General features: G+C 37.7%; 1 protein-coding gene and 1 non-coding gene across 3 annotated transcripts in view; both read right to left on the bottom strand.

Moving 5' to 3' along the window:
- Plaa (phospholipase A2 activating protein) overlaps nucleotides 1–23,624 on the bottom strand; it is a 32,575-nt gene that overhangs the window by 5,408 nt on the left and 3,543 nt on the right. The window contains exons 2-13 of one of the 2 annotated variants that reach the window (XM_085686259.2): nucleotides 21,293–21,510; nucleotides 16,159–16,352; nucleotides 13,325–13,425; nucleotides 13,118–13,238; nucleotides 12,213–12,380; nucleotides 11,753–11,888; nucleotides 9,394–9,563; nucleotides 8,798–8,955; nucleotides 7,904–8,123; nucleotides 3,441–3,509; nucleotides 1,735–1,803; nucleotides 722–823 (exon numbers count right to left, since the gene is read on the bottom strand). In XM_085686259.2, coding sequence (XP_085542385.1) covers nucleotides 722–823; nucleotides 1,735–1,803; nucleotides 3,441–3,509; nucleotides 7,904–8,123; nucleotides 8,798–8,955; nucleotides 9,394–9,563; nucleotides 11,753–11,888; nucleotides 12,213–12,380; nucleotides 13,118–13,238; nucleotides 13,325–13,425; nucleotides 16,159–16,330 — 1,486 coding nt within the window. In that variant the 5' untranslated portion in view covers nucleotides 16,331–16,352; nucleotides 21,293–21,510. The remainder of the gene's footprint in view (nucleotides 1–721; nucleotides 824–1,734; nucleotides 1,804–3,440; nucleotides 3,510–7,903; nucleotides 8,124–8,797; nucleotides 8,956–9,393; nucleotides 9,564–11,752; nucleotides 11,889–12,212; nucleotides 12,381–13,117; nucleotides 13,239–13,324; nucleotides 13,426–16,158; nucleotides 16,353–21,292; nucleotides 21,511–23,624) is intronic. The other variant, XM_048453068.3, reaches the window with a different exon arrangement.
- Nucleotides 19,918–20,045, bottom strand: LOC125412731 (small Cajal body-specific RNA 4). The gene has a single exon (XR_007235677.1).

The following is a 23,624-nucleotide window of genomic DNA, read 5'->3' as shown; positions in this document are numbered from 1 at the left end:
AAGATAAAATAAAAGCAAACACAACAAGACAAAATAAGGAAAAAGAGAAAGAGCCAAAAAACAAACAAACAAACAAAAACCTCAGGAAACATATATAGGACCTCACAAACACAAACCTGGAAATCATAAAGCATCTGCAAAAATCTTACAAAGTTAAAAAAAAAAGGCTTTGAAAAAACATTATGAAACAAAGAACCTCCAAAAATACGACTGAGTTAATTTTGTGTAGGATACTTACTTATTTTTAAAGGTCAGACCTCTAAAGTGGGGTGCGGTAGTACAATGCCTATAATCCTAACACTCAGAAGGGTGAGGGAGATAGACCAGGAGTTGGGGACAAGCTACATAGTAAAAAACTGCTTTAAAATTACAGAAAAATATTATCTTTATTTTTCAAATATGCTACAATGTTACTCATTTATTCCCATCACCCCCCAAACCCTCAAGAACTTGAGGATGGAATTTACAATTCCCCCAAATAGGTGTTTTCTATTAAAGTCATGATAACCATTTATCCTGTATTTGTGCAAAACTTCTTATAACCCATAAAGGTTAAATTATCAGACTGTTGTCAACATAGCTGGCTAACAACTACCTCACTAGAAGTCTCTATTCATTTAGGAAGCCAAATCCTAGCACATGTCAAGTGGAGGAAGATTAAGTCTTGAGAGCATCTCTAGCTGTCATTGGGTATGCAATAAAAACATTAATATAGACTTACCTAATATTTGCATAGGGTTTGCTTGGTCAAAGGTAAGAGCTTCTTTTTTGGGGAAATAAATATTCACTGTTTTAGATGCAGCTGATCGGTAGGCACTACTTCCTATTTAGAGGAGATCATGAAAATCATAACATATACTCAAAGTGAAATTTTCCTATTTGATGACTTTGTTCTCACAATTACTGAGATATTTAACTTCTCAAGGTATGAAATAAAAACAGCAAGCCACCTCCAAACCATTCACAAACTTCTGGGTACTGCTTATATTTATCAATGTAGTAATTTCTGGCTCATTAAATGAAAGAAAAGATTTAGAAAAAAGACTATCATATTTCCTAATTTTGTTCTTAAAATTCTACCTAAAATATTTTAAAAGGGGTAAATAACAAGATAAGGATGAAACTTCATTCTCATCTTAATTAATACTGTTAACTCTTTCTTCATGTCCTTCATTGCTTATTTCAAATGATACAGGAGTCAGTCTCATCATTTTCTATATCTTTGTAAATTATACTTGTTAATTAAAACTCAGTCATCTGATGATTAATAAAAATGGGCCAATACAGCCAGATGTGGTGGTGCACACCTTCAATCCCAGCACTCAAGAGGCAGAGGCTGGCAAAGTTCTTTAAGTCCTGGGTTGGCCTTGTCTACATAGCAAGTTCCTGAACAGCCAGGGTTACACAGAGATTCTGGGGACAAACAAACCATTACAAATTGAAATTTCAGTGCAATAAAATGACTTCAAATTAAAATTTTTTCAATTAAAACTGTCTTTTGTTGTTACATATGTTTGTGGACACTTTTAATGCCAGCACTTGAGAGGCACAGGACTATACAGTGAGACAATGTCTTTAATTAATAAAACCAAAATCAAAATCTTTTGCAGCACCAGGGAATCAAAGGGAAGGCAGCATGTATTCTAGGTAAAAACTCAACAAACCAGGCTAAGGCCTAAGAAGTTTCAATGAAAATTTTAAAATCCAAAAGAAAAAGAAATTTAAAGTACCTACCTGTAAACGGATCGACTCCAGCCATGGAGGTGCCCATACCTGCAGAACCTGGCATGTAACGACCAGCACCTACAACACAGTAATACTCCCAGTGAGCAAAGTACAGATCATAAAGCCTACGTCATTGCTTCCTTTAACACGATTAATAAAAGCCCAGAGACAGAAACTGGGGTTCAACCTGAAGTACAGAAAAGCAAAATAGCCGGTCACGGGTTCTTACCTCTACCTCAGTCTGAAATGGTGATCCTGCCTCCAGAAATCTCAGAATGACACTGTGTGTGAGAGCTGTCTCCTCCCATCTTATATTCATCTCTAGGGCTGGAATTAAAGGCGTGCACCACTACTGCCTGTAAACTAGTGTGGCTACTGGGATTAAAGGTGTATGTCACTACTGCCTAGTCTGAAAAACTGATCACTGTGATTGTTTTATTCTCTGAACTTCAGGCAAGCTTCATTTATTAAAATACAAATGAAATATCACTACAGCTTCCTTACACTAATGATATCACCATCAGTAGTTACACTTCAAAATCACACACACACACACACACACGGTTCTACAGAAAAATGCTTATAACTGTGCTGCTGATTAGAAAGTGTCCACTACATTTTCACTAAAAAATAATTCTTGGGGTTGGAGAGGTGGCTTAAGAGCACGGTTCTTAAAATTACTGGTAAAGAGAAAGTCATCATCTATATATTCTTCAGGTCCTTATACCGTTTAAAATGAAATCATATACTCAAAAGAATTCCTTAACAGACAACATACTGCCAAAGCATATAGCTTGGGAGTTGGCTGTCAATACACAAGGTTTACAACCACTTGCATCAGAGTGATGACTTTATTCATTAGAGAAAGGAATCTCATCAAGAGAAATTTAGAGTTCCATGACGCTGACCTACAGTTATAGTGAAACAATCTACGGCTGAAAAGGGGCCGTAGGTTTATATTCCCATAGAGTGCTGAGTTTGGAAGGTCACTGGATTCCATTAAAGGTCATGAATCGCCTCCAAACGGGGTATATTGTCCATGAACTCTACCTCAAGATCCAACAGCATTCAAAAAGTATATTGATACATTCTGAAACTAATATTAACTTGCCTGTCTCAGGAAGTAAATAAATTCTGAAAACCTCTAATGACACTTTAAGAAGGTCACTAATAAAATTTAGATTAGGAACACTAATCCTAGATAGCTGGGCAGAATGCCTCCTTCCAGGCTTAGTCAAAATATGCATGAGAAACATCTTGATTGCGCTGCTCCATCCAATACCAAAGACTCATCTGGCTCCTTCTTTGCCTTGACTTACGATAGTGCCTTGCCAATGATAACACTGATCCTACATATTGGTTAGAGGACTCCCTTATTATCTCATTTTATAGATTAAAAAAAAAAAAGCCCAGAGGAGTTAAGTAGCTTGCCAATTTCTCACAGCAAGCATGTGGTAGAGCTAAGGTTGGCACTATGGTCATCTTACAATTAAATACTCTATTTCTAACTACTCTGCTCTCCTGGTAGAAAGAACCACTGGAGAAAACAATGTTCTGGTTACATGTTCTTTAAAATCATGAGAAAATCTACACACTGTAGGAAAAAGCAAAAAATTATAAGTAAAGGGAACTATTATTGGATCATATCTCCAAAATGTAAAGTCAATATATAATACAAAATCAAGTCAAGATTATAGTAATGAAATGCATCCCACCTGTGAAAGGATCTGCTGTCTGCACTGTGTTGGAAGGTCCTGAAGAGCCTGGAACATAGCGACCACCACCTATCCAAGCAGAACAATGAAAAGGATCAAATACATTAAAACTGATAAACAGCACAGTATTTATGCTAAAAGAACCCAAGTTTGGAAAAAAGACCAGGAGCAATGCTGTCAAATGACAGAATGATAGAGATTATAGCCAAATAGCTTACTGTTGTACAGAAACTAAAATCCAGTAGTTCTCCAGGCACAGTTCCTTTCCTTTTAAAAATGTATATGCCACTCACAAAGAATAAAATTAATTTTCTTCAATGTAGTCTCACTGGAGATATTAACCACGCTCGAGGACAGGCCCCACACCCAGTAGTGAATGGCTAACACAAAACAAACTCAACTGTACTTGCGTATTTTTGTAGACTTTTTTGTCTTATGTTGCTTTGTTTGTACTTTTTTTCCTGGTTTTATTGGTCTTTGGTTTGTATATTATGGTTTCCGATTTTGTGTTTTCATGGGTTTTGGTGTGTGTCTGAATTCTTGTGGGTTTTGTTTGACTATTTGTATTCTCAAGACAGAAAAAAAAAAAGGGCATGAAGTTGTATTGAGTGGGGAGGCAGGGAGGATTTGAGTGGAGTTGGGGAAAGGGCAGAATATATTTCGCGAAAAAATTTTATGTATTTTTTTTTTTATACCTGCATGCATGTCTGTGCACCATCCATGTGCCTAGGGTCCTCTGATGCATTCAGAGCCCCTGAAACTGGAGTTAAAAACAGTTGTAAACTGTCACATGGGTGCCGGTACCAGAACTTGTGTCTTCTACTAGAGTAGTAAGTGCTCTTAACCATTGAGCTGTCTCTCCAGCTCCTAAGTGTAGTTTCTTAAAGCCATTTTGAATTGTTAGCCCCAGCACATATATATAGAAAGAACTGAAATCAATATAATAGAATTGTAAGTAGTGTCTGGCCTATCAATATACGTATGAAATTCCTATCATCGTTGCTGTACAGGTTTACTAGGATTCCTGAGGTTGCTGCTGTATGAATACCACTGACCTCAAATGTTAATCTTTTGGAAAAGCTCTGGGTTCCTTAACTCACATGTCAAAGAGTACACAGTGCTGAAATCTAGCAGGAAACATAACTCCTGACATTAACTGATGAAGAGAAAGAAATGCTACAGCATATGACAGCAGCAAAGGAAACATTTTCACTGATGTGCACACAAGCGCAGCTATGTGAAATTTTTTTTTAGTACATACACATGCATGCACACTCACGCAGGTGTACCCCCCCCAACTTATAAAGTTAGAATTTAGAAAAACAAAACAAGCCAAGTAGTTGCTAATATACCAGACAGAGACAAGCGCCTAGCTTTACAGGACTACAATGTGTTCACTGTTTTGCACCATAGTCTGAAACAAGAAAACATCCAGGCACTAAGTATGCAGTCTCCCCCATCCTTCTCTTTATGCTAAATCCAAGTATTTGGAAAGTTAAGACATTTATGAAATTTGGAATTTTGAAATTTATGCCCTGGCAACGCTGAAGTATGCATGGGCAGACTGTATGACAGTTCTGTTGAACTTGTCCATATTGGGTTTCATGGTCTAAGTTGATGAGGACGACTGACCAGGTTTTGAAAATTTTGATTATGTGAGTTCATTTACATAAATAGACAATGGATTTATACACTAGAATGAGAGAAGAGAATGTGACAATCATGTGGTACTTGTGAGGAAAGAAAAGAAATATATCCTAAGAATTTGACAGAAGGGGACATGGGAATTTTATAAAACAAAAAGCACTAGCACATGAAAAACACGGGTAAGAAGTAAGAAGAGGAAACCACAGAAAAATGCCGGGCTAGAATGTGCAAGGCCTTTCCCGAATTTAATCCCAACATGCAGGCATACACATACATGCATCATAAAAGGAAGACATTAACTGTAAGTATCTATTTTAGAATTTTACTTAGAAGTCTTGTCCAAAGAAGAGACAAAACATACTACTTCCTGTGTACCTCAATTTTCTGGATCCAATATTTATAGTAATACTTTCTAGATTATAAGTATATGCCAGCAATAACTCCTAATCCCATTAATATCATTTTTATTACAGGTAACATTAAATTACAGTAATAGAATACAAATCATATGATCAATCTCTGCCTTAGAGTTGATGTACATCTATCAAGCCTCATATGAAAACACTGTGATGGTTTGAAAGAAAATAGTACCCATAGGCTCATGCATTTGAATACCCAGTCCTGAGTTGGTGGGACTGTTTGGGAAGGATCAGGAGGTGTGGCCTTGTTGAAGGTGAGTCACTTAGAACAGGCTCTGAGGTTTCAAAAACCTCACACAGCTCACAATTAATTCTCTGCCTTATGATTGTGTCTCAAGATGGGAACTCTCAGACACCGCTCTAGCACCTGCCTGCTGCCATTATTTTTCACCATGATGGCCATGGATTTTAACCATGAAACTCCAAGTCCCAAAGAAACTTTCTTTTATAAACTGCCTTGGTCACAGTGTCTTATCATAACAACAGGAAAGTAGCAAAGTGTAACACCCGATTCTGTGTTACCCCCTCGTGCACCACTGTACCTAATGCGAGTTGGGCAAGGGCCTGGAGACTGAAAGAACACACAAGAGACCTGGGTCATTCGAAAGGAGATCAGCTGAATGCCATTTATTCAACTTTGGGGAAATCCTTATATACCTAGCTGCTGCACAAGGATTTCCCCCCAGGCAGGTGGGAAATTACCATACCAAAGATGAAACAATGCCCTACAGCTAATCACCAATCAAGGCAGAGGGAGCACAGGAACAAACAGAATGTTTTAGCTGACTGACCAGAAACTGTCCTCAAGATGCACCCCAGGAGCAAGGTAGACCTGGGCCCTACAGCTAAGACAGCCATAACACACATTTTTAAAAAAGCCTAGAGCAGCTGGGCATGGTGGCGCACACCTTTAATCCCAGCACTGGGGAGGCAGAGATAGACAGATCTCAGAGTTCAAGGTTACTTAGCTGGTCTATAGAGTAAGTTCCAGGAGAGCTAGGGCTACACAGAGAAATTCTGTCTCAAAACAACAACAAAAACCAAAACCCAAACAAACAAAATAAGCAGCCCTGGTGAAGTGGCTTGAAAAGTGATGGCACCTGCTGGCCGGCCTAAGGACCCGAGTTTGGTCCTTGGGAACTACCTGGGAGAAGAGAACCAACTCCTGAGAGGTGTCCTCTGACCTCCACATGTGTTGTGGCTCATATATGTCTATAAACATGTGTACACATACACACAAATTAATTTTAAAAAATCCAGTAGAGGGCTAGAGAGATGGTTCACCGGTTAAGAGCATTGCCTGCTCTTCCAAAGGTCCTGAGTTCATTTCCCAGCAACCACATGGTGGCTCATAACCATCTCTAATAAGGTCTGGTGCCCTCTTCTGGCCTGCAGGCATACATGCAGACAGAATATTGTATACATAATAAATAAATATATTTTTAAAAAAATCCAGTAGAAAGCTTTATATTTTAAAAAACAGAAACTACAAAGACTGGGAGTGTAGCTTAGCAATACAGGCAAACAGCACGGTATGGATAAATTCCTGGATTTGAGGCTTATCACCGTTAAAAAAAAAAAGCATGTCTTTAATTTTTTATTCCAAATTATTGAATCAAAGTATTTTAATTTTATTTGGTTTACTGGGAGGTTATATATCTAGCTTTTTTGGATTTATTTTATTTTTATTCTATGTACATGAATGTCTTAAATGCATGTATGTATGTGTACTACATGTGTGACCTTTACCTAAGGACATCAGAAGAGGGCAATGGATTCCGTGGAACTAGAGTTACAAACTGGGAACTGAATCTGTGTGCTCAGTAAGTGTTCTTAAGCATCTTAAGCCATCTTCTCAGCCACTATGTATGTATGTATGTATGTATGTATGCATATTGATTGATACGTATGTGACATATATTTTTATTTAGTGTTAACTATGTGTAGACCTGTGTACAATGGGGGTACTATGCCTGCAGAGGGTATTAGTTTCTGGAGATGGAGTTTTAGGCAGTTGTGAGCCTTCTCATGTAGGTGCTGGGAACCAAACTTGAGTCCTCTGAAAGAGCGGCAGTAAGCATTCTTAACTGCTGAGCCCCACAAAGATATATTTTGAAAGAGAGTAGTTTTATAATTGTTTCTGTGAAATATAAACCTGGTGTACACTTTGACGTTTATCATTACAAGATAAAAAGACTGGGACATACCTCAGTGGTAAGAGTATGCATTTGCACATGCATAAGACATTGGTTAATATCTCCACTAAATCGAAACAAATATTCCCCCTCCCCTGACACACACACACACACACACACACACACACACACACACACACACACACACCCCAACCCTAGTACTAATGTTAGTACATAAGACTTAATACAAGTCCAAACTCACCTGTAAACGGGTCTGAAAAACTGGTATTACCAACTCCCAACATTTGACCTTTTGTGTTTTCAATAATAAATTTAGCCACCTGATCCAAAAACATGGGATTCAAATCATTTTTCTGCAAGAAGTTGTATGCTGCTAGCCAGGGATCCTCGCTGACATTATATGGCAATTTATATGATGGTCCACCTTCATTGACATCGATTGAAAAAACATAATCAAATTCCTATAATGAAAAAGGAAAACACAAAAGATAGATAATTCACCTATTCAAATATGGTAAAGATATATTTAAAGTAATACAGATGTTAGGTGTTTTTATTCTGACTTTAAAACTTTCTCCAAAATGCAAAGGTAAAAGCTTTCTATTTGGCAGATAAGGAACCAAAGTGTGCATGTGCTACAAAATTAGTGTTCTATTAGACCGGGGCAGGGGATGGCTCAGATGGGGAACAGATTTTCACTACTTATTAATTAATTCCAGATCCAAAAGGCTCCCAAATGGTTGATCTCAAGGTCAAAATTTTTAGCTGTTAGGGTGCCTTATCACCAAGGCATACTGGCACATAAGCACAGCCCTACAGTGTCCTTCATGGATTGCCAAGTTTAACAGAGACAGGCAATAAACATGAAGTGAAAGAAACTCCTAATCCAAACTGACTGGAAACTATTTTGTATGGGAAATTCTAAATGATAGATAATGGCTAATTTATCATATGCAGCTTCCTCTACACAGAAAGATTTTATATAGATATACATTTTAATTGTATATATTAAATCTACTTTAAGACAGATTTTTTTTACAGTAATGTACTTTATAATGCCAAAATATCAAAGAAAATTTTATTAGCAAAGAAAATTTCTGTGTAGTTTAAAATAATAATTAGAAAGTAGACATACTTTCCCTTCATATAAAACTTTTCCAGATGTTTGCTGATTAGCACCAGATGAGCCAACAACATCACCAATTTTTATCCACCTCCCGTCACTAACACTCCACTGGTAGGCTTCCACTCTCTCTCCATCTCTGATTAGACGAGTCTGTCCTTCTCTAGTACCTTAAAACAAATATTTTAACAATCAAAGGTTGACTAGCAGGCAAAATCCAAAAGCACTTAGACAAATTTTAACATATTTTTTAATAGATGTTTCTAAGTTAAAACATAAGACAAACAAGAAGAATATGTCTTCTCTCATCAGTTATGTGTCATAGTAAAAATCCTCAAGTATCAGTATCTGGCACTGAGAAAAAATGAAACATTACCAAACATTTTCTGTTATTACTTTTGGTATTCCAAAAGGCAAGTGTGGTGGCTCTCCCCCACCTTCCACCCCCTGAGATAGTTTCTCTGTTATGCCTTGGCTGTCCTGAAATTCACTCTGTAGACCAGGCCAGCCTTTAACTCACAGAGATCTGCCTGTCTCTGCCTCCCAAGTGCTGGGATTAAAGGTGTGTGCCACCACTGCCTGAACTACAATTACTCTATAATAGTTACCTGGTTCATTGAGATGTTCCCTCCCAGGAAGTTGCTCTGCATTAATGTCTCCTAAGTCACCAGTTTTGGAATCGATAGTTGCCTGAGAGAGCTCTCTCTCAAAAGCCTTGATTTCCTCAGTGCTTGCTGTCCGATCCTCTGACTCTGTAAACACTCTAATAATACCATCACTACAAGAAAAGTAAGCCAATTTAAGTCACTGACACAGTTTATTATCATTCCCTCATTTTAATAAAACAAAAATTATCTGTATGCATAAATATGAAAAGTATCACTATGCATTGTGAAGGAGAATGCTGACTATCGCATACATTATCCAGCTATGTAAAGAAGTTGCTGGTAAAGAAGAGAAAATACATTTAAACACAATTTTCAATTTCTAAAAAAATTGCCAATGACTGAATCTACCAGAACCTTGTATCCATTAGGCTAGGGCTCTACAGAGTTATACACCAGCATTCAATTTTTCTGAGACAGGTATGTGCACACAGCAAGGCCAGTCTTGAATGTGTGATTTCCCACCTCAGACTCTCAAGTGCTGGGATTACAGGTAAGTGTCATTATGACCAGCACAATATTCAATTCTATGCTAAATATTTACTGTGATAATTTAAAAATATAGTATTTACTTCTTAAAATTACTATTACATAGGCAACGTACACTATGAAAAACGGTTGGTTGGACATTGTGGCATATACTTCTAATTACAGCCTAGGTTTTACAGCAAGACCCTGTCTTGAAAACAAAACAAAAAAATTGAAAATAAGCAATCAAAACAACAAAACAAAAACTAAATGTGCACACACACACCCCCCAAAAGAAACAAAACAAAAATCCAAAAGACAAAGCAAGCAAACAAACAAAAAACCCCACAAAACAAAAAAGGGCCAGTTCACTTTATAAAATACTCAAAGACCCAACCTAGGCTTATCATACAGCAGGTGCTCAATATGCTCAGATAAAAATACAGTTCCATTTGAATGGCTAAACAGTAGGCCTCATCCTATATTCGCAAGAACATATTCTAGTCTTATGACTATGTTTTCTCAGCTTTAATAAAGTGGGGAGTCCCGCTGGCTGGTTAAACTATTAATGCTATAGAATAGTTCTTAACTTTCTACTAATGTCAGCTTCACTTTCTTGGTTGGCTTATTTTCCTTTGACTGTTACCAAGCTTTGTGAAATATTATGTCAAAAAATGAATCCCTGCTCCAACCAAACTAAAAGAGAGCTGTTAAATCTTCTACACAGAGCTGTCACCTTCTTCTTGCTCTCAATGTCTAGTTACAGTCTTTTCCTCTAACAACTACCCCTTCATTTCCTTTACTGTCCCACAATTTCTACTGAAATGTATCAGCAACAACATGTACCATCTTTCAAAAACAAATCCAAATGCTTTTCTTTCTTTCTGTTCTTCAATCTCTTACACACTTAGATCACTGACATTAAGCTCCCTCCAAAACCTTTTCCATTTCCCTGAATTCTGACATCTGGACTCCTGTGTCCTTTTTAACCTACTGATCTTTCTATAGTCAGAGTATTCCACAGGATTCATTGCTAGTCTTCTGTCCCTCTAGATTTCCTCACTCAGAGACAGTTTTGTGTACATCTTCAAGCTCGGTTGTTATACTAGAATTCCATCTCATTACTTAGGATCCACTGCAGTGTGGCAAGACAGTACTCAACAAGTCTTAAGTCAAAGTATTACCTTCTTTATGAACCAAATTAATTCTCCCACTTTTCTATTTTTATTAATGGGAATTATCATTTTATCATTAGTATTGTGAGGTCAGTGTCTTATAACCACACATTCCTAGAACAATTCATGCTTTCCTTCCCAATGTAACTTCTAGTTGAACCCAATCTGTATAATTCACAAATTCCACTTAAATTTGACCATGTCTTGCTCAAGCGCTACAATCCTAAATAACCTAGTTTGAATCTCGGCCCCAGGTAAGCTCCATCGCACCTACCATTTGCTATCCTCCAACCTTAATCCTCCAGCATTTCCCTCATCTACAACATTCACTCCATAAATGGAAATTGTGTTATCTCTTGACAGAAATTCCAATTTCTTTTCTTACTCAATTTTCAAAATCCAATTTAACATTTATAGAAAGTTTTCCCATACAGATCGCTAGTTTTTCTTCTAACTTCTTTGGAATTTGGAGTTTTCAATATACAATTTATAATACTGTACCAGGTCTTGAAAAGTTCTTATTACTGTTGTTTACTTAGTAACAAAAATGTGTAGTCTACCCAGTTCACCTGAAATTTCTATGGTTTACTTATGCACACTCAAGTACCAACCAACCACCTAAACACAAAAAATTTATTGACTGACTAGAATATAAATACCTCGCACCAACCACAATGTCACCATTATCCAGCACACAGCAGCACCATATAGATTGAGCTGGAAGTCGGATTGTTTGGGCACATTCACCATGTTTCCATATTCTCAGAGATCTGTCTTCTGCTGTTGTCACAAAATCTAAAATTAATGAAAACAGAAGAAAAATTTGTTTAGATAAAATTGAGTATATTTATAGATCATGTTTTTCTATGCAATAACTAATTTAAAATTAATTTTAGATTTTGTAACTTGTTACAACTTCAAAATTATATTTTTATTCATTTCATATTTTACACTCTATTCTTTAGACCAATCAGTTACACAAAGTCTCTCCTCAGACACTCAAAGGCCTTTTTATAATATAGTCATCTACTCTGAATTAATATAAAGGTGGTCACAGAAATTTATAAAGAATGGAATGCAATAGCAAAAATTTAAGCATATACCATAAATTAATCTTACCTCTACAATTTGGAAAGACAGATATGCTATAAATATAATTTGTATGTCCATAGTATACTTCAAGACACTCGCCAGTAATCTGCCACCTTCTAATACTCGCATCATTTGCACAGGAAAGAAATTCTGTTTCACTCAAAATTGCCAAACCTCTTACACAGTCTTCGTGCCCTGGATTTAAAAAAGAATACAAATCAATAAAATGCACCATTTGGTTGATAACACTGGGCAGCTTATTAATACCATAAAACTTATGAATACTGAAACCTAATTTTTCAAGTTATAGAAATTTTATTTTCTCCTGTACAAAGTGGTCTGATAATCAATGCCATTTAGCAATATTGTTTATCCCCAGTCATAGAAAGTTATTCTATATTTTTCTATCTTCTCCAGATGATTTCCAAAACCCTCAAGATATAGTAGACCAGGCTGGACTTCCAACTCAGAGAGATCTACCTGCTCTGCCTTCTGAGTGCTGGGCTTAAAGGAATGTGCCACCGGAACTTTAATTTTTAAGGAAAATGAAAAGGAAAAACAATAAAAGCTCACACCCAAATATTAATGGTCTACAGTAAATAAACAGTGTGACGCTCCTATTAGTCAGCAGAGGATGATGGTGTTGTTCAGCAGAAGTATGTGCTTTAAAGTACAAGGGAGTAAGTTCAAATTCCCAAAGCTGAAAGTCCACAAACAAATAATCATACAACGGATGCCTCACTGAATCAAAGAACTAGTTTAACTCCATACATTACAACACACACAAAACCACACTCACCCAAATGTCCCAATTATACTGAGTTTTTAAAATTACCATTTTTCAGCTTCTGAACTTCCGAGGAAAAACAATAAACAATTGAGCAGGTGAGAAGAATACTATGTATTATATAAGTTGTTAACACTGACATTACCTGAAAAAGTCCTCTCACACCTTCCAGCCTTCCACAGTTTAATAGTCTTGTCTGCTGATCCAGTTAACATCAGGCCCTGCTCTGGTAAAATCTTTACGGCCCATACTGCAGCCGTGTGACCCTGTAAGTAACAAAGGTATCAACCTGAGATGCCGCAGAATCTTCAGTCTCCACTTATTATCTAAAATATCCACACAGAAACGATACCTGCAATGTCATCATGCATTTGTCATTCAGCCAGACTTTAGCAGTGGTGTCCCATGAGCCACTAAGTAATGTCCCAAATTTTCCAGACGAAAGACTACAAACTAAGGGGGAAAAGTAATTAGTTAGTATATTTTCATGTGAACAAATGCTCAACCTGGCAAGCTTCTAAAGTATTATAATTTTTAAGTAAATTTGTGAAGTGACAGTTTCTTAGCCAATAAAATTCTATTCAGTGGAGCTGTGAGGGAACACAGTGATCAAGATGAAAAGCTTTGGTGCCTGAATGTCTAGGGAAAAGGCCGCTCTGAGTCAGCTAGAAGCTTTGTGGCCATAAGGGCAATACTCAGAGTTCTAGGGCTTGTTTGCTTCAATTCTTATTTCCATTTATGTGTATATGCCTGTATGAGTGTATGTTGCATGTGTGCAGGTGCCTGTAGAGACCAGAAGAGGGTACTGGATACCCTGGGAACTGGAATTACAGGCAGTTATGAGCTACCCAACCTTCAGGAGTGTTAAAGAACTGGCAAATGGACTTTGGCAGGGTCAGGATTCAAAGCATGAAAAAGATGTTGAGTCAGTTGGGAACTGTAAATATTCATTAGATAGTTGATAGTAAGAATTTTTGTTTGTTTGAAGTATGATAATGATAATACAGCTATTTCTTCCTTTTAGGACAAAAAAAGCTGGGGATGGGGAGAAAGCTCAGTTGGCAATGGGCTTGCCTTACAAGCAGGAGGACCTAAGTTCAAGATGCTAGGATTAAAAGGTGTACAACACTACACCTTGCCCAAAGTCAATTTAAAGAAAAAAGAAAAAAGAAAGGTGGGCAGCATTCTAAGAGCAACAGCCAAGGCTGTTCCTGCTCATCATTTCCCCCACCCCCACATACACTCACACACAGAATCACTGTTAGTGGGGGAAAAAAAATCAGCAAATTAATACACTTTAACCATTTGTTTTTTACAACCCACAAAAGCCAAACAATTTTATCTTCTTAAGTGATAGCGGAATTAAAACTACATTTGGTGAAACAAAAACTACATGAAATACACATTTCAAGTGTCCATACAATGAACTTGGTGGGATAAGCCTATAATCCTAGCTACCCCAGAGGCTAAGCAAGTTGAAGATCTGCCTATGGTACATGTACAATGAGTTCAAGAGTACCCTGGGCAATTTATGGGATAGACCAGGGCTAAACACTTCCTTATCATGTGAGAAGCCCTAAAGATTTACTGAAAAATAGACATTCTGATTCATGCTTTTGTGTGAATTAAGGAGTTATAACAGCCATATAGCCTGAAAAGCCTAAAACATTTAATAACTAACCCTTAACAGAAAAACTTTGCAACGATATATACTGAAATACTTATAGAAAAAAAAATACCAAAACTTCCTCTACCATGGTAGAGGAAGAAAATTAAATAATATAAGCCACTGATAATCCTTAAAGCTATGGAAACTCATAGAGGGGATTTTTATACTATTTACTCCTGTGTATATATATTGATTTAATAACTCACTATAAAACACCAAGTATCTAATTTGCATACATTTAAATTATTTCATAACAGAAACAACTTTAAATTTGTGTCACTCTGCATTTAAATTATTACATATACACAATTTCACATTCCTTATAGAAACTAAGTTTAAGTGTTTATAGATCAAGTCCCAAGCTTCTACAAACACTATATGTATAAAGTAAGTGCAGGGGCTGGAGCGATGACTCAGCTATCAGTGTATATGCTCTTTCAGGGGTCCTGAGTTCAGCTCCCAGCACCTATATCTGGTGGCTCACAACCACCTACAGCACCAGCTCCAGCTCCAGGAGAGTTCTTGTCTCTGAACTACACGAGCACCTGCACCCAGGTGTCTATGCAGACACACATACATAATTACAAAAAATAAAAATACATCTCCTTTTGTTGTTTGTTTGTTTTTCAAGACAGGGTTTCTCTGTATAGTCTTGGCTGTCCTGGAACTAACTCTATAGACTAGGTTGGCCTCAAATTCAGAGAGATCCGATTGTTTCTGCCTCCTGAGTGCTAGAATTAAGGCATATGCCAACACACCCACTTATAAAAATAAATCTTAAAAAGTGAAATAAAATAAAAACAAGTACACATAACCACACTGATTTTACACACCATTTTATAACAGAGAGCTATGATATTTCAAAGTATTTTCCCTTCAAAAATTATACCATGCCAGGCGGTGGTAGCACACATCTTTAATCCCAGCACTTGGAGGCAGAGGCAGGCAGATTTATGTGAGTTTGAGGCCAGCTTGGTCTACAGAGTGAGTTCCAGGACAGCTAGGACAGTCACACAGAGAAACCCTGTCTTGAAAAATAAACAAAAATTTTTTATCATACCCTTAAACACATCGTTCTCACTCTGTGTTTTGATGTGTTGATAATTGAGATTAGCTTACAAGATAAGACAAAACAAAACTCTTTGTTTTATTAAGTAAATAACTTCTTTATACAAAAAAGAAAACAAAAATTATGAGGCATAGTAATATCACAGTCTCTTTTATAACTCAATACTTTATCTTTCATATTTATATAGACTTGAAGTATAGCTCAGTGGTAGAGGCTTCCTAGTACACATGAAAATTATTTGATCCCCAGTACCAAAAGGTAAAAACTATTTGAATATACTAATTGTTAAATCTGCAAGTAAATTTATAACAGAAAATTTACATAACTAAGATGATCCATAAAGGTTTCCACTAACAAACATATCCAAAACACGAGAAAAAAAAGATAGGTGGATTATAACTGAAAGTCTTCAAACTAAAAACAAAACAAAACATCAAGTTATACTTACCAGTATCTTTGTGACCCTTTAAAGTATAAAGTGGCATTGGACTTTCCAGCGAGAAAATGCATATATTGTGGTCATTTCCTCCAGTGGCAATTAGTCCATGAGGATATATATCACTTGAGGGTATGATGCACACACAAGACACAAAATTCGAGTGGCCGCTCATACAATGCATTTCTGTAAAGCCCCTGTTAGGACTGGAAAGACAGAATCATTAATAGATATACATTTGCTTCCTCCTGGCTTACCCTAAGACATAAAAAAAACATGAACATATTCATTACCACTCAGTGTGCAGGCTAAACGTTAAGAGTGGATGCCATTCAACGAAGCTGTTGTTTTTAATGAAACACTGAATGGCTTCATTGCATGAGTAGAGTATTATTATCAGACTGGGAAAAATTATGTTTTCTCAGAGTATATTAATTAAGAGGAAAAACAAGAAAAGAAAAGGCAGGAGATGAATAGTCTAAGTGGCCTTTTCTCATTCTCCAACACCATTCTACTCATTAGTTATTGCTATTCTAAGATATCTCTGGAGAACTGAAATACTTGAAATTAAGATAATGAAATCCAGTCAGTAAACTAAATTTGCTCGATGAAGTATAAACTTACTACCCATTAGCTAGACAGCTAGAATGTCAATCATTTCAGTATGGGGAAAAAGGGAACAAATATACTGTCTGGGAGTACAGTACATTAGTAAGTACCTTCCTTGGATTACAAATGATTGCCCATTTGTCACATACATCAATGATTTAGCATTCCTGACTTAGGTAAGTGAAACAATGGTATGATACACTGTGCAGAAAACAATAAACTAGTAACTAAGAGGCATAGACAATTATATCTCTGGCAATCAAAGAGCTCACAATCCAGCTGAAGCAGCTAGGCAAGTACACATAACAAGATCAAACTGGAGACAAACTGAAACAATCCAACAAAAACCGAACACTCCAACACAATGGTCTACTTCTGTGTTTTTTTTTCCCCCAAAGCCTACTCACTAGCCATTTAAATATAAATGGTAGTTCATAGTCAATAAAGGCATTACAGGGAGGATGAAGGGGAAAAAAAGAAGAATGCAACTTTCAATAGTGTAAAAATAGCTATTTAAAAAGTAGTAAAAATTTAGGAGGCCCGTGGAAAATGACTTCTACACTAGCAGATTAAGAGGAGAATCAATGGACCGTCCCCTTCCCAAAAGGATAAGAACTGCAGAGACCTCTGTAAAGATGCTAGCTGAGGCTGGAAGAAGCAGGAACCTGTCATCCCACTCTGACAGCAGAATCCAGCACTGGCAGAATTTATCTGGTAGTACTACTTGAGAACTATGGTGTCAACTGATGGCTTGCAACTTCCAGGGTAAGTTATAGACTAGAAACAGAGTTTGCTGGGATCAAACCCTGAGCCCATGCACACTACACATGCGGCCTATTGAAGTTAATTTTAATCAATTTTGGCAATTGGAACAGTACCAGCTACCAACTTGTCACCCTCTAACTCCATGGGGGGTGATCCTCCACATGTTCCTGTAGCAGACTGCACACAAAAGCAGAAGCCAAAGGGTACATAAAGCATCCTGTCCCCCACATAGCAGAGCTGATCCCAGTTTGCTATTCAGAATTAGGTGGCCATTGTTGAAACTTCCTGTCTTCCCTGCTGATGCAAACAACTGCCTCTCTAACTGATGTGACTTGTGAAGAATTTAAAGGACCAGCACTCATCTGTCCCTTCAGCATTCTTTTTCTGCTTTTGAGAGCCAAACAATAAAATTCAGGATATTAGTAGCCAGTGCGATAGTACGTCTTTGCAGAAACTGAGGCCAGTGGATTTAGTTCAAGGCTAGTCTTGGCTACATGGGTAGATCTGTCTCAGAATACAAACAAAACAACAACCTCAAAATGAGGGTATTCAAAAGCAACTGCATTTATGGGGAACTTAGGAAGTGACTGTGCATGCCCAGGGAAAACACAAGTGAGAAACGATCTAAGACCTCAAGGATACACCTCGGCTGGGATTCAACACAGACACTGAACAACAAACCATCAGCAAACTCTGGCCACTCAAAGAAGCAAAATAAATCCCTACAAGTTGTTCCTGAAAAAGACCAGAAGGCCAATGGCAGGCCCATTAGTCAAAGTCTAAAACAATGATCTTAAGAGAAAGGATAACAAACAAAAGACAGGACCTCACTGGACCTGGAATTTGTAATCCTCCTGCTTCAGCATACCAAGTGCTAGAATTGCAAGGGAATATGTGCCATACCTGGTTTAAAACAATTGTCTTACAGATGCTGGAAGGCATAAGAGAAGATGCAGATAAACAAGGATAGAGGAGTAAAGAGAAATGTCAATAAGGAGATAAGTCCAAAAGAAATTCTGAACCTGCAGATTACAGGAACAAATGAAAAGTACCAGACAACTTCCAAAGCACAATACACAGGCAGGTAAGTTTGAAGTCAGGAAAGTAGAAGTGATTAAATCTGAGTAGAAAGGAAGAATACTAAAGTAAACAGTAGAGGCCCATGGGGATAAATGATGTGATGTGAACCATACGCATACTGTAGCAGTCCTAGAACAGGGAGCGAGGAAGAGGGTAGGAATATTTAATCAAATAATGGTCACAAACAAATTCAAATTTGATACAGGTATGAATGTATGTATCTATAAAAAATTTCAAGATAAGGCAAACCATACTGAGACACAGTACAATGACAGAAGCAACTCATTACATACAATCTCTCCAGTAATGATGGTAGACTTGGGCTTATAAAACAGCTAAGTAAAGGTGCTTGATGATCTACCTGGGTTCAATTCCTCAGACCCCCATGGCAGAGAGAAGCGACTGCTACAAGTTGTCCTTTGACCTCCACACAGAGCTGTGAAAAGTATACCTTCCCACATACACACAATGAATAAAATTATAATACTAGGCTTAGGAACAGAGAGGCAGGCGGCTCAGTTAATAAAATGTCTGATGTGCAATCAGAAAAACTAAGTCTGGATCCTCAGCATTCCTGTAGAGCCAGGCAATGACCCATTTCTAGAACCTTAGCAATAGAGAAGCAAAAACAGGCAGAGCTCATTGGCCAGCTTCAGATTCATTGGGAGACGTCTCAAAAAAATGTGAGTAGTGACAGAAGAAGTCACCAATATCAGTATCAACCTTTAGCCTACACACACACACACACACACCTTACTCACAAGATATGATACTAGGTAAATAATTCCCCATTTAAAATAAACAAACAACGAACCAAAAAAAAAACTTTGGAGGCATAGTTTAGTGGTTAAGTATTTTATATGCATGAGGCTCTGGGTTCAATTTCCACCATGCACATGTACAAAAAACTCTAGAGGTAGGTGGTACTGAGCCAACATATTCAAGTGTCAAAACACACAGAAAATAAAACAAAACCTGCCTATCAACCAGTAGGGGTCATGCCCTGTCAAACTGCTGTTTAAAATGGAGGTAAATGAAGATATTTCCAGATGTCAAAAGAAAGTAAACTTCACAGTAACAAACTTCTCCTCCCAGAAATATGTGTTTTCCAGATGAAATAAATTCAGAGTCATGAGAAGAAAAAGTCCTCCATTGGGCTAGTGGTACAAGCCTACAATCCTAGCACTTGGGAGATGGAGGCAAAAGAAATCCCAGCTCGAGACCAACCTTAGCTTTTTATTTCCTCCCTCTTTTTTTGGTTGCTTTTTTTTTCTTTAATTTTTTTTAACTTTTTAATTAATTAACTTATTTATTTTTAAATGTTGGGTAGTACAGTCAGCCCCGTGGTTTTCTCTAGTAAGGGCTGTTCTCTCTACCCCTTTGTCTAGGAGGAGTGTATCAGCAAAGTCTTGCTTCATCAGACTCAGCCTTCTTGGTCCTCCAGTGCTTTTTTTTTCCTAATTTATTTATTTTATAGGTATAAGTGCTCTGCACGTATGTCGGCATGCCAGAAGAGGGCATCAGATCCCACTCAGATGGTTTTGAGCTACCATGTGGTTGCTGGGACTTGAACTTAGGACCTCTGGAAAGAACAGTTAGTACTTTTAATAACTGAACCATCTTTCCAGCCCCAGTTTTGATTTTTGTTTGTTTGTCTGTTTAGGCTTTTTTGAGACAGAGTTTCTCTGCGTAACAGCCCTAGCTGTCCTGGAACTAGCTCTTGTAGACCTCTTGCAGACCCGGATAGCCTTGAACTCAGAGATCCACCTGCCTCTCAAGTGCTGGGATTAAAGGATAAAGGAATATAGCAATAATATTTAAAAAATTATAAAGTTATGCACCTAATAAGATCATCAAAATGTAGACAGTGAAAACTGACAGAATTGAAAGCACAGTTCTACTACCATAGTTAAGACTTCAATATCCTCCAGGGGCCAACACTAGGGAGGCAAAGGCAGACAGGTCTCTCTGAGTTCGAGGCCAATCTAGTCTACAAAGCTAGTTCAGGCCAGCCAGGGCTAAACAGAGAAACCCTGTCTCAAATAACCAAAAAAACTTCAACATCCAACTCAGTATCGAGAATGACAGCACAGAAAATAAGCCAGGGGCCTGGGGCACAGGTCAGCAGCAGAGCCTTTGTCTGCTAGGGTAAGGCCCCATCCAAGCTCCAGCAAGGCCAAATTATAAACAAAAACCCAGAGAACCTGAACAATTCACTAAACCAACTAAATGTAAGAGTATATGCCTCTTAAGAACAGGACATTGTGAAATACCGGGTAATTCTTCTACTCAGAAAACTAAACACTGAATTACCATATGATCCAACAGAAAAAGCAGTTTCAAAGAGCTCCTTAAGAAGTCATATTCATAGCACTTTACCATAGCTAAACTATGGGAGTAACCCACTGTCCACCATGGATGAATCGGTAAGGAAAACGCTCTGCAAAAACAGCCTTAAGAGGAAATTTTGTCACTTTAAATTGACTGAGTGCTCCAAACAAAAGACAGACGGGCAGAATGCTTAAAACATGATCTAAGTATGTACTGTCGACATATAAGAGTCTTGCTTGTATGTAGAAATCCTGACATATGTTACAATATGGACAACATTTGAAGACATTATGCTAAATGAAATTGGCCAGTTATAAAATGATGAATACTTTAGAGTCCACTTAGATGAAGTACAACTTACCTAAAAGTCAGTTTTTGTTAGTTTGTTTGGAGACAGGGTTTCTCTGTAGCTTTGGAGCCTGTCCTGGAACTAGCTCTTGTAGACCAGGTTGGCCTTGAGCTCACAGAGGTCCACCTGCATCTGCCTCCCAAATGCTGGGATTAAAGTCTTGCGTCAGTACCACCCGGCTTAAAAGTTAAAATCTTGCAGATCTAAAATAGAATGCTGGTTGCCAGGAGCTAAGAGGAAGAGGGGAATTACTACTGAAATACATGTAGTTTCAGTTTTACAAGATGAAATCATGAAGAGGGGATAGTATTGAAGTGGTACAACGTTAAAAATATAGTAAATACTATCAAACTATACACCTAAAAATAGTTAAGAGGATCAATCTTGTTGTATTTTGGTATATTAAAAATTAGGCTGGGAGATGGATGGCGTAATTTGTAAGAGCACATGCCACACAAGCATAAGGGCTTGGAGTTTGGATCCCCTGTACTCATGTAAATAGCCAGGTATATCTGTGAGCACCTGTAACAGCAGAGCTACCCAGAGGGAAGGGGGAAGACAAGAGGATCCCTGGAACCCGATTGCCAGGCAGCCTAGTTGATTTAAAATAAGTATGCTCCTAGTTCAGATAGATAACTTATCTTAACATATAAGGCAGAGAGCAATAGAAGAGAACATTCAATATCCTCCTTGGGTATCTGCAAAAACATGTGGGCAAACATAGCATGATGTTTTGAGTAAGAATGGTTTCCTTAGGCTCATATAGTTTAATATTTGGGAAGAATTAAGACGCATGGCCTTATTGGAGTAGATGTGGTCTTCTTAGAGGAGCTCTGTCACTAAGGGTGGGCTTAGAGGTTTCAATAGCCTAAGTCTTGCTCTCTCTGGCAGATCAGATATGAGCAGAGCCTGCTCCAGTGCCATACTTCCTGCCTGCAGCTGTGCTCCCCACCATAAATGTTCGCGGACTGACACACTGAAGCTGTGAGCAAACCCCCAATTAAAGGCTTTATTTTATACACTGTTTTGGTCACAGCAATAAAACAGTAACTAAGACACACAATCCCCCCCCCTTTTTAAAAATTAGAGCAGGGTGTGTAGGATGTGTAGAGGCTAAGGCAGTAGGATCCAGGGTTCAAGGTCAGCCCGGGCTACAGAGTGAGAAAAGAGAAGGCCAAGGGAGTTATTTGTTCAATGCATCCTCAAAATAGCAACAAAGAAGTCAGAGCTTTGTAAGAAAGATTAGTAGTAAGTCTTAGGAATCAGTCAGAAACTGTTCCATAGGAAAAAAATTCTTCAAAGGCTATTTGATAGTAGCTAATTTTAGTTTATCTACTTTAATGGGTTCTTGAAAATGTAATTTTAAATAATTTTATTAATAAGCTTGGACAAAAGCTAAAAGATAAAACATGTTTTTAAATGTCCCTGGGGTGGGAGAGATGGCTCAAAAAACAACTAAGAACCTATTTATGTTTCTTTTTGAAGCAGTCTTGGAACACAGTCCAAGCTTAGCTCAAGCTCATGATTCACTGTGGCCATGCAACATACTCAGCATAAAATCTATAGTATGTTAAACTATGTATATAATACCTTAGCAGTTTCCAACAGAGGTGTTTGTTTGGGTCATTTATAGTGATCTATTAGGATCTTAGTTGCAGAATTTAGTCTTATTTTCATGTTTGTATCTTCCCAAATTCCTACCACCATATTTTACATGGTTAAACATCAAGTCTGGTTCTCACAAGGATCCTGTGTATTGTGTGTTTACATTACAATTCATAACAGTAGCAAAATTAAAGTTATGAAGTAGCAATGAAATAATTTTATGGTTTTGGGGTCATCACAACATGAGGAACCAAATTAAAGGGTCACAGCATTAGGAAGGTTGAGAATCATTGCATTGAGTACTTCTTAAATCAATTGAGTACTACTTAAAAGCACTGGTGCGAGAGACAGAGAGGCAGAACAGGGAGACAGTGGCCTTCTTGTATCCCTAGAAAATCTGAAACTTTTGTTTTAAAAAAAAAGTTTTGGGAGTGGGGGAAGAACACCAAGTGGCACAGACACACAAGAACCATTGATTCTTGGAGTGTAAGGAATACGCTCATTCATATCACAGCCCAAGATCACAAAAAAACAAAACACCAGAGGCCAGGCCAGCATCCTGTTGGCAAATGAGCAAAATAAAACAGCTCTGCAGACGGTATTACTTTGGTAAAGGTTTCAGGCAGCAAGCCCCACCCAGAGGCACAGCTTCCCCGAAGCTTTGTAAATCTGAGCACATAAGGAATAACAGAGAATAACAGATATCCAAGGAAAACCTCCAGCATAAAACACAATGACC

The sequence above is a fragment of the Myodes glareolus genome, chromosome 3, assembly GCF_982192425.1.
Source record: "Myodes glareolus chromosome 3, mMyoGla1.1, whole genome shotgun sequence".
NCBI classification, from domain to species: domain Eukaryota; kingdom Metazoa; phylum Chordata; class Mammalia; order Rodentia; family Cricetidae; genus Myodes; species Myodes glareolus.
The sequence above is the reverse complement of the archived record's forward strand: the minus strand, read 5'-3'. Positions and strand labels throughout refer to the sequence as shown.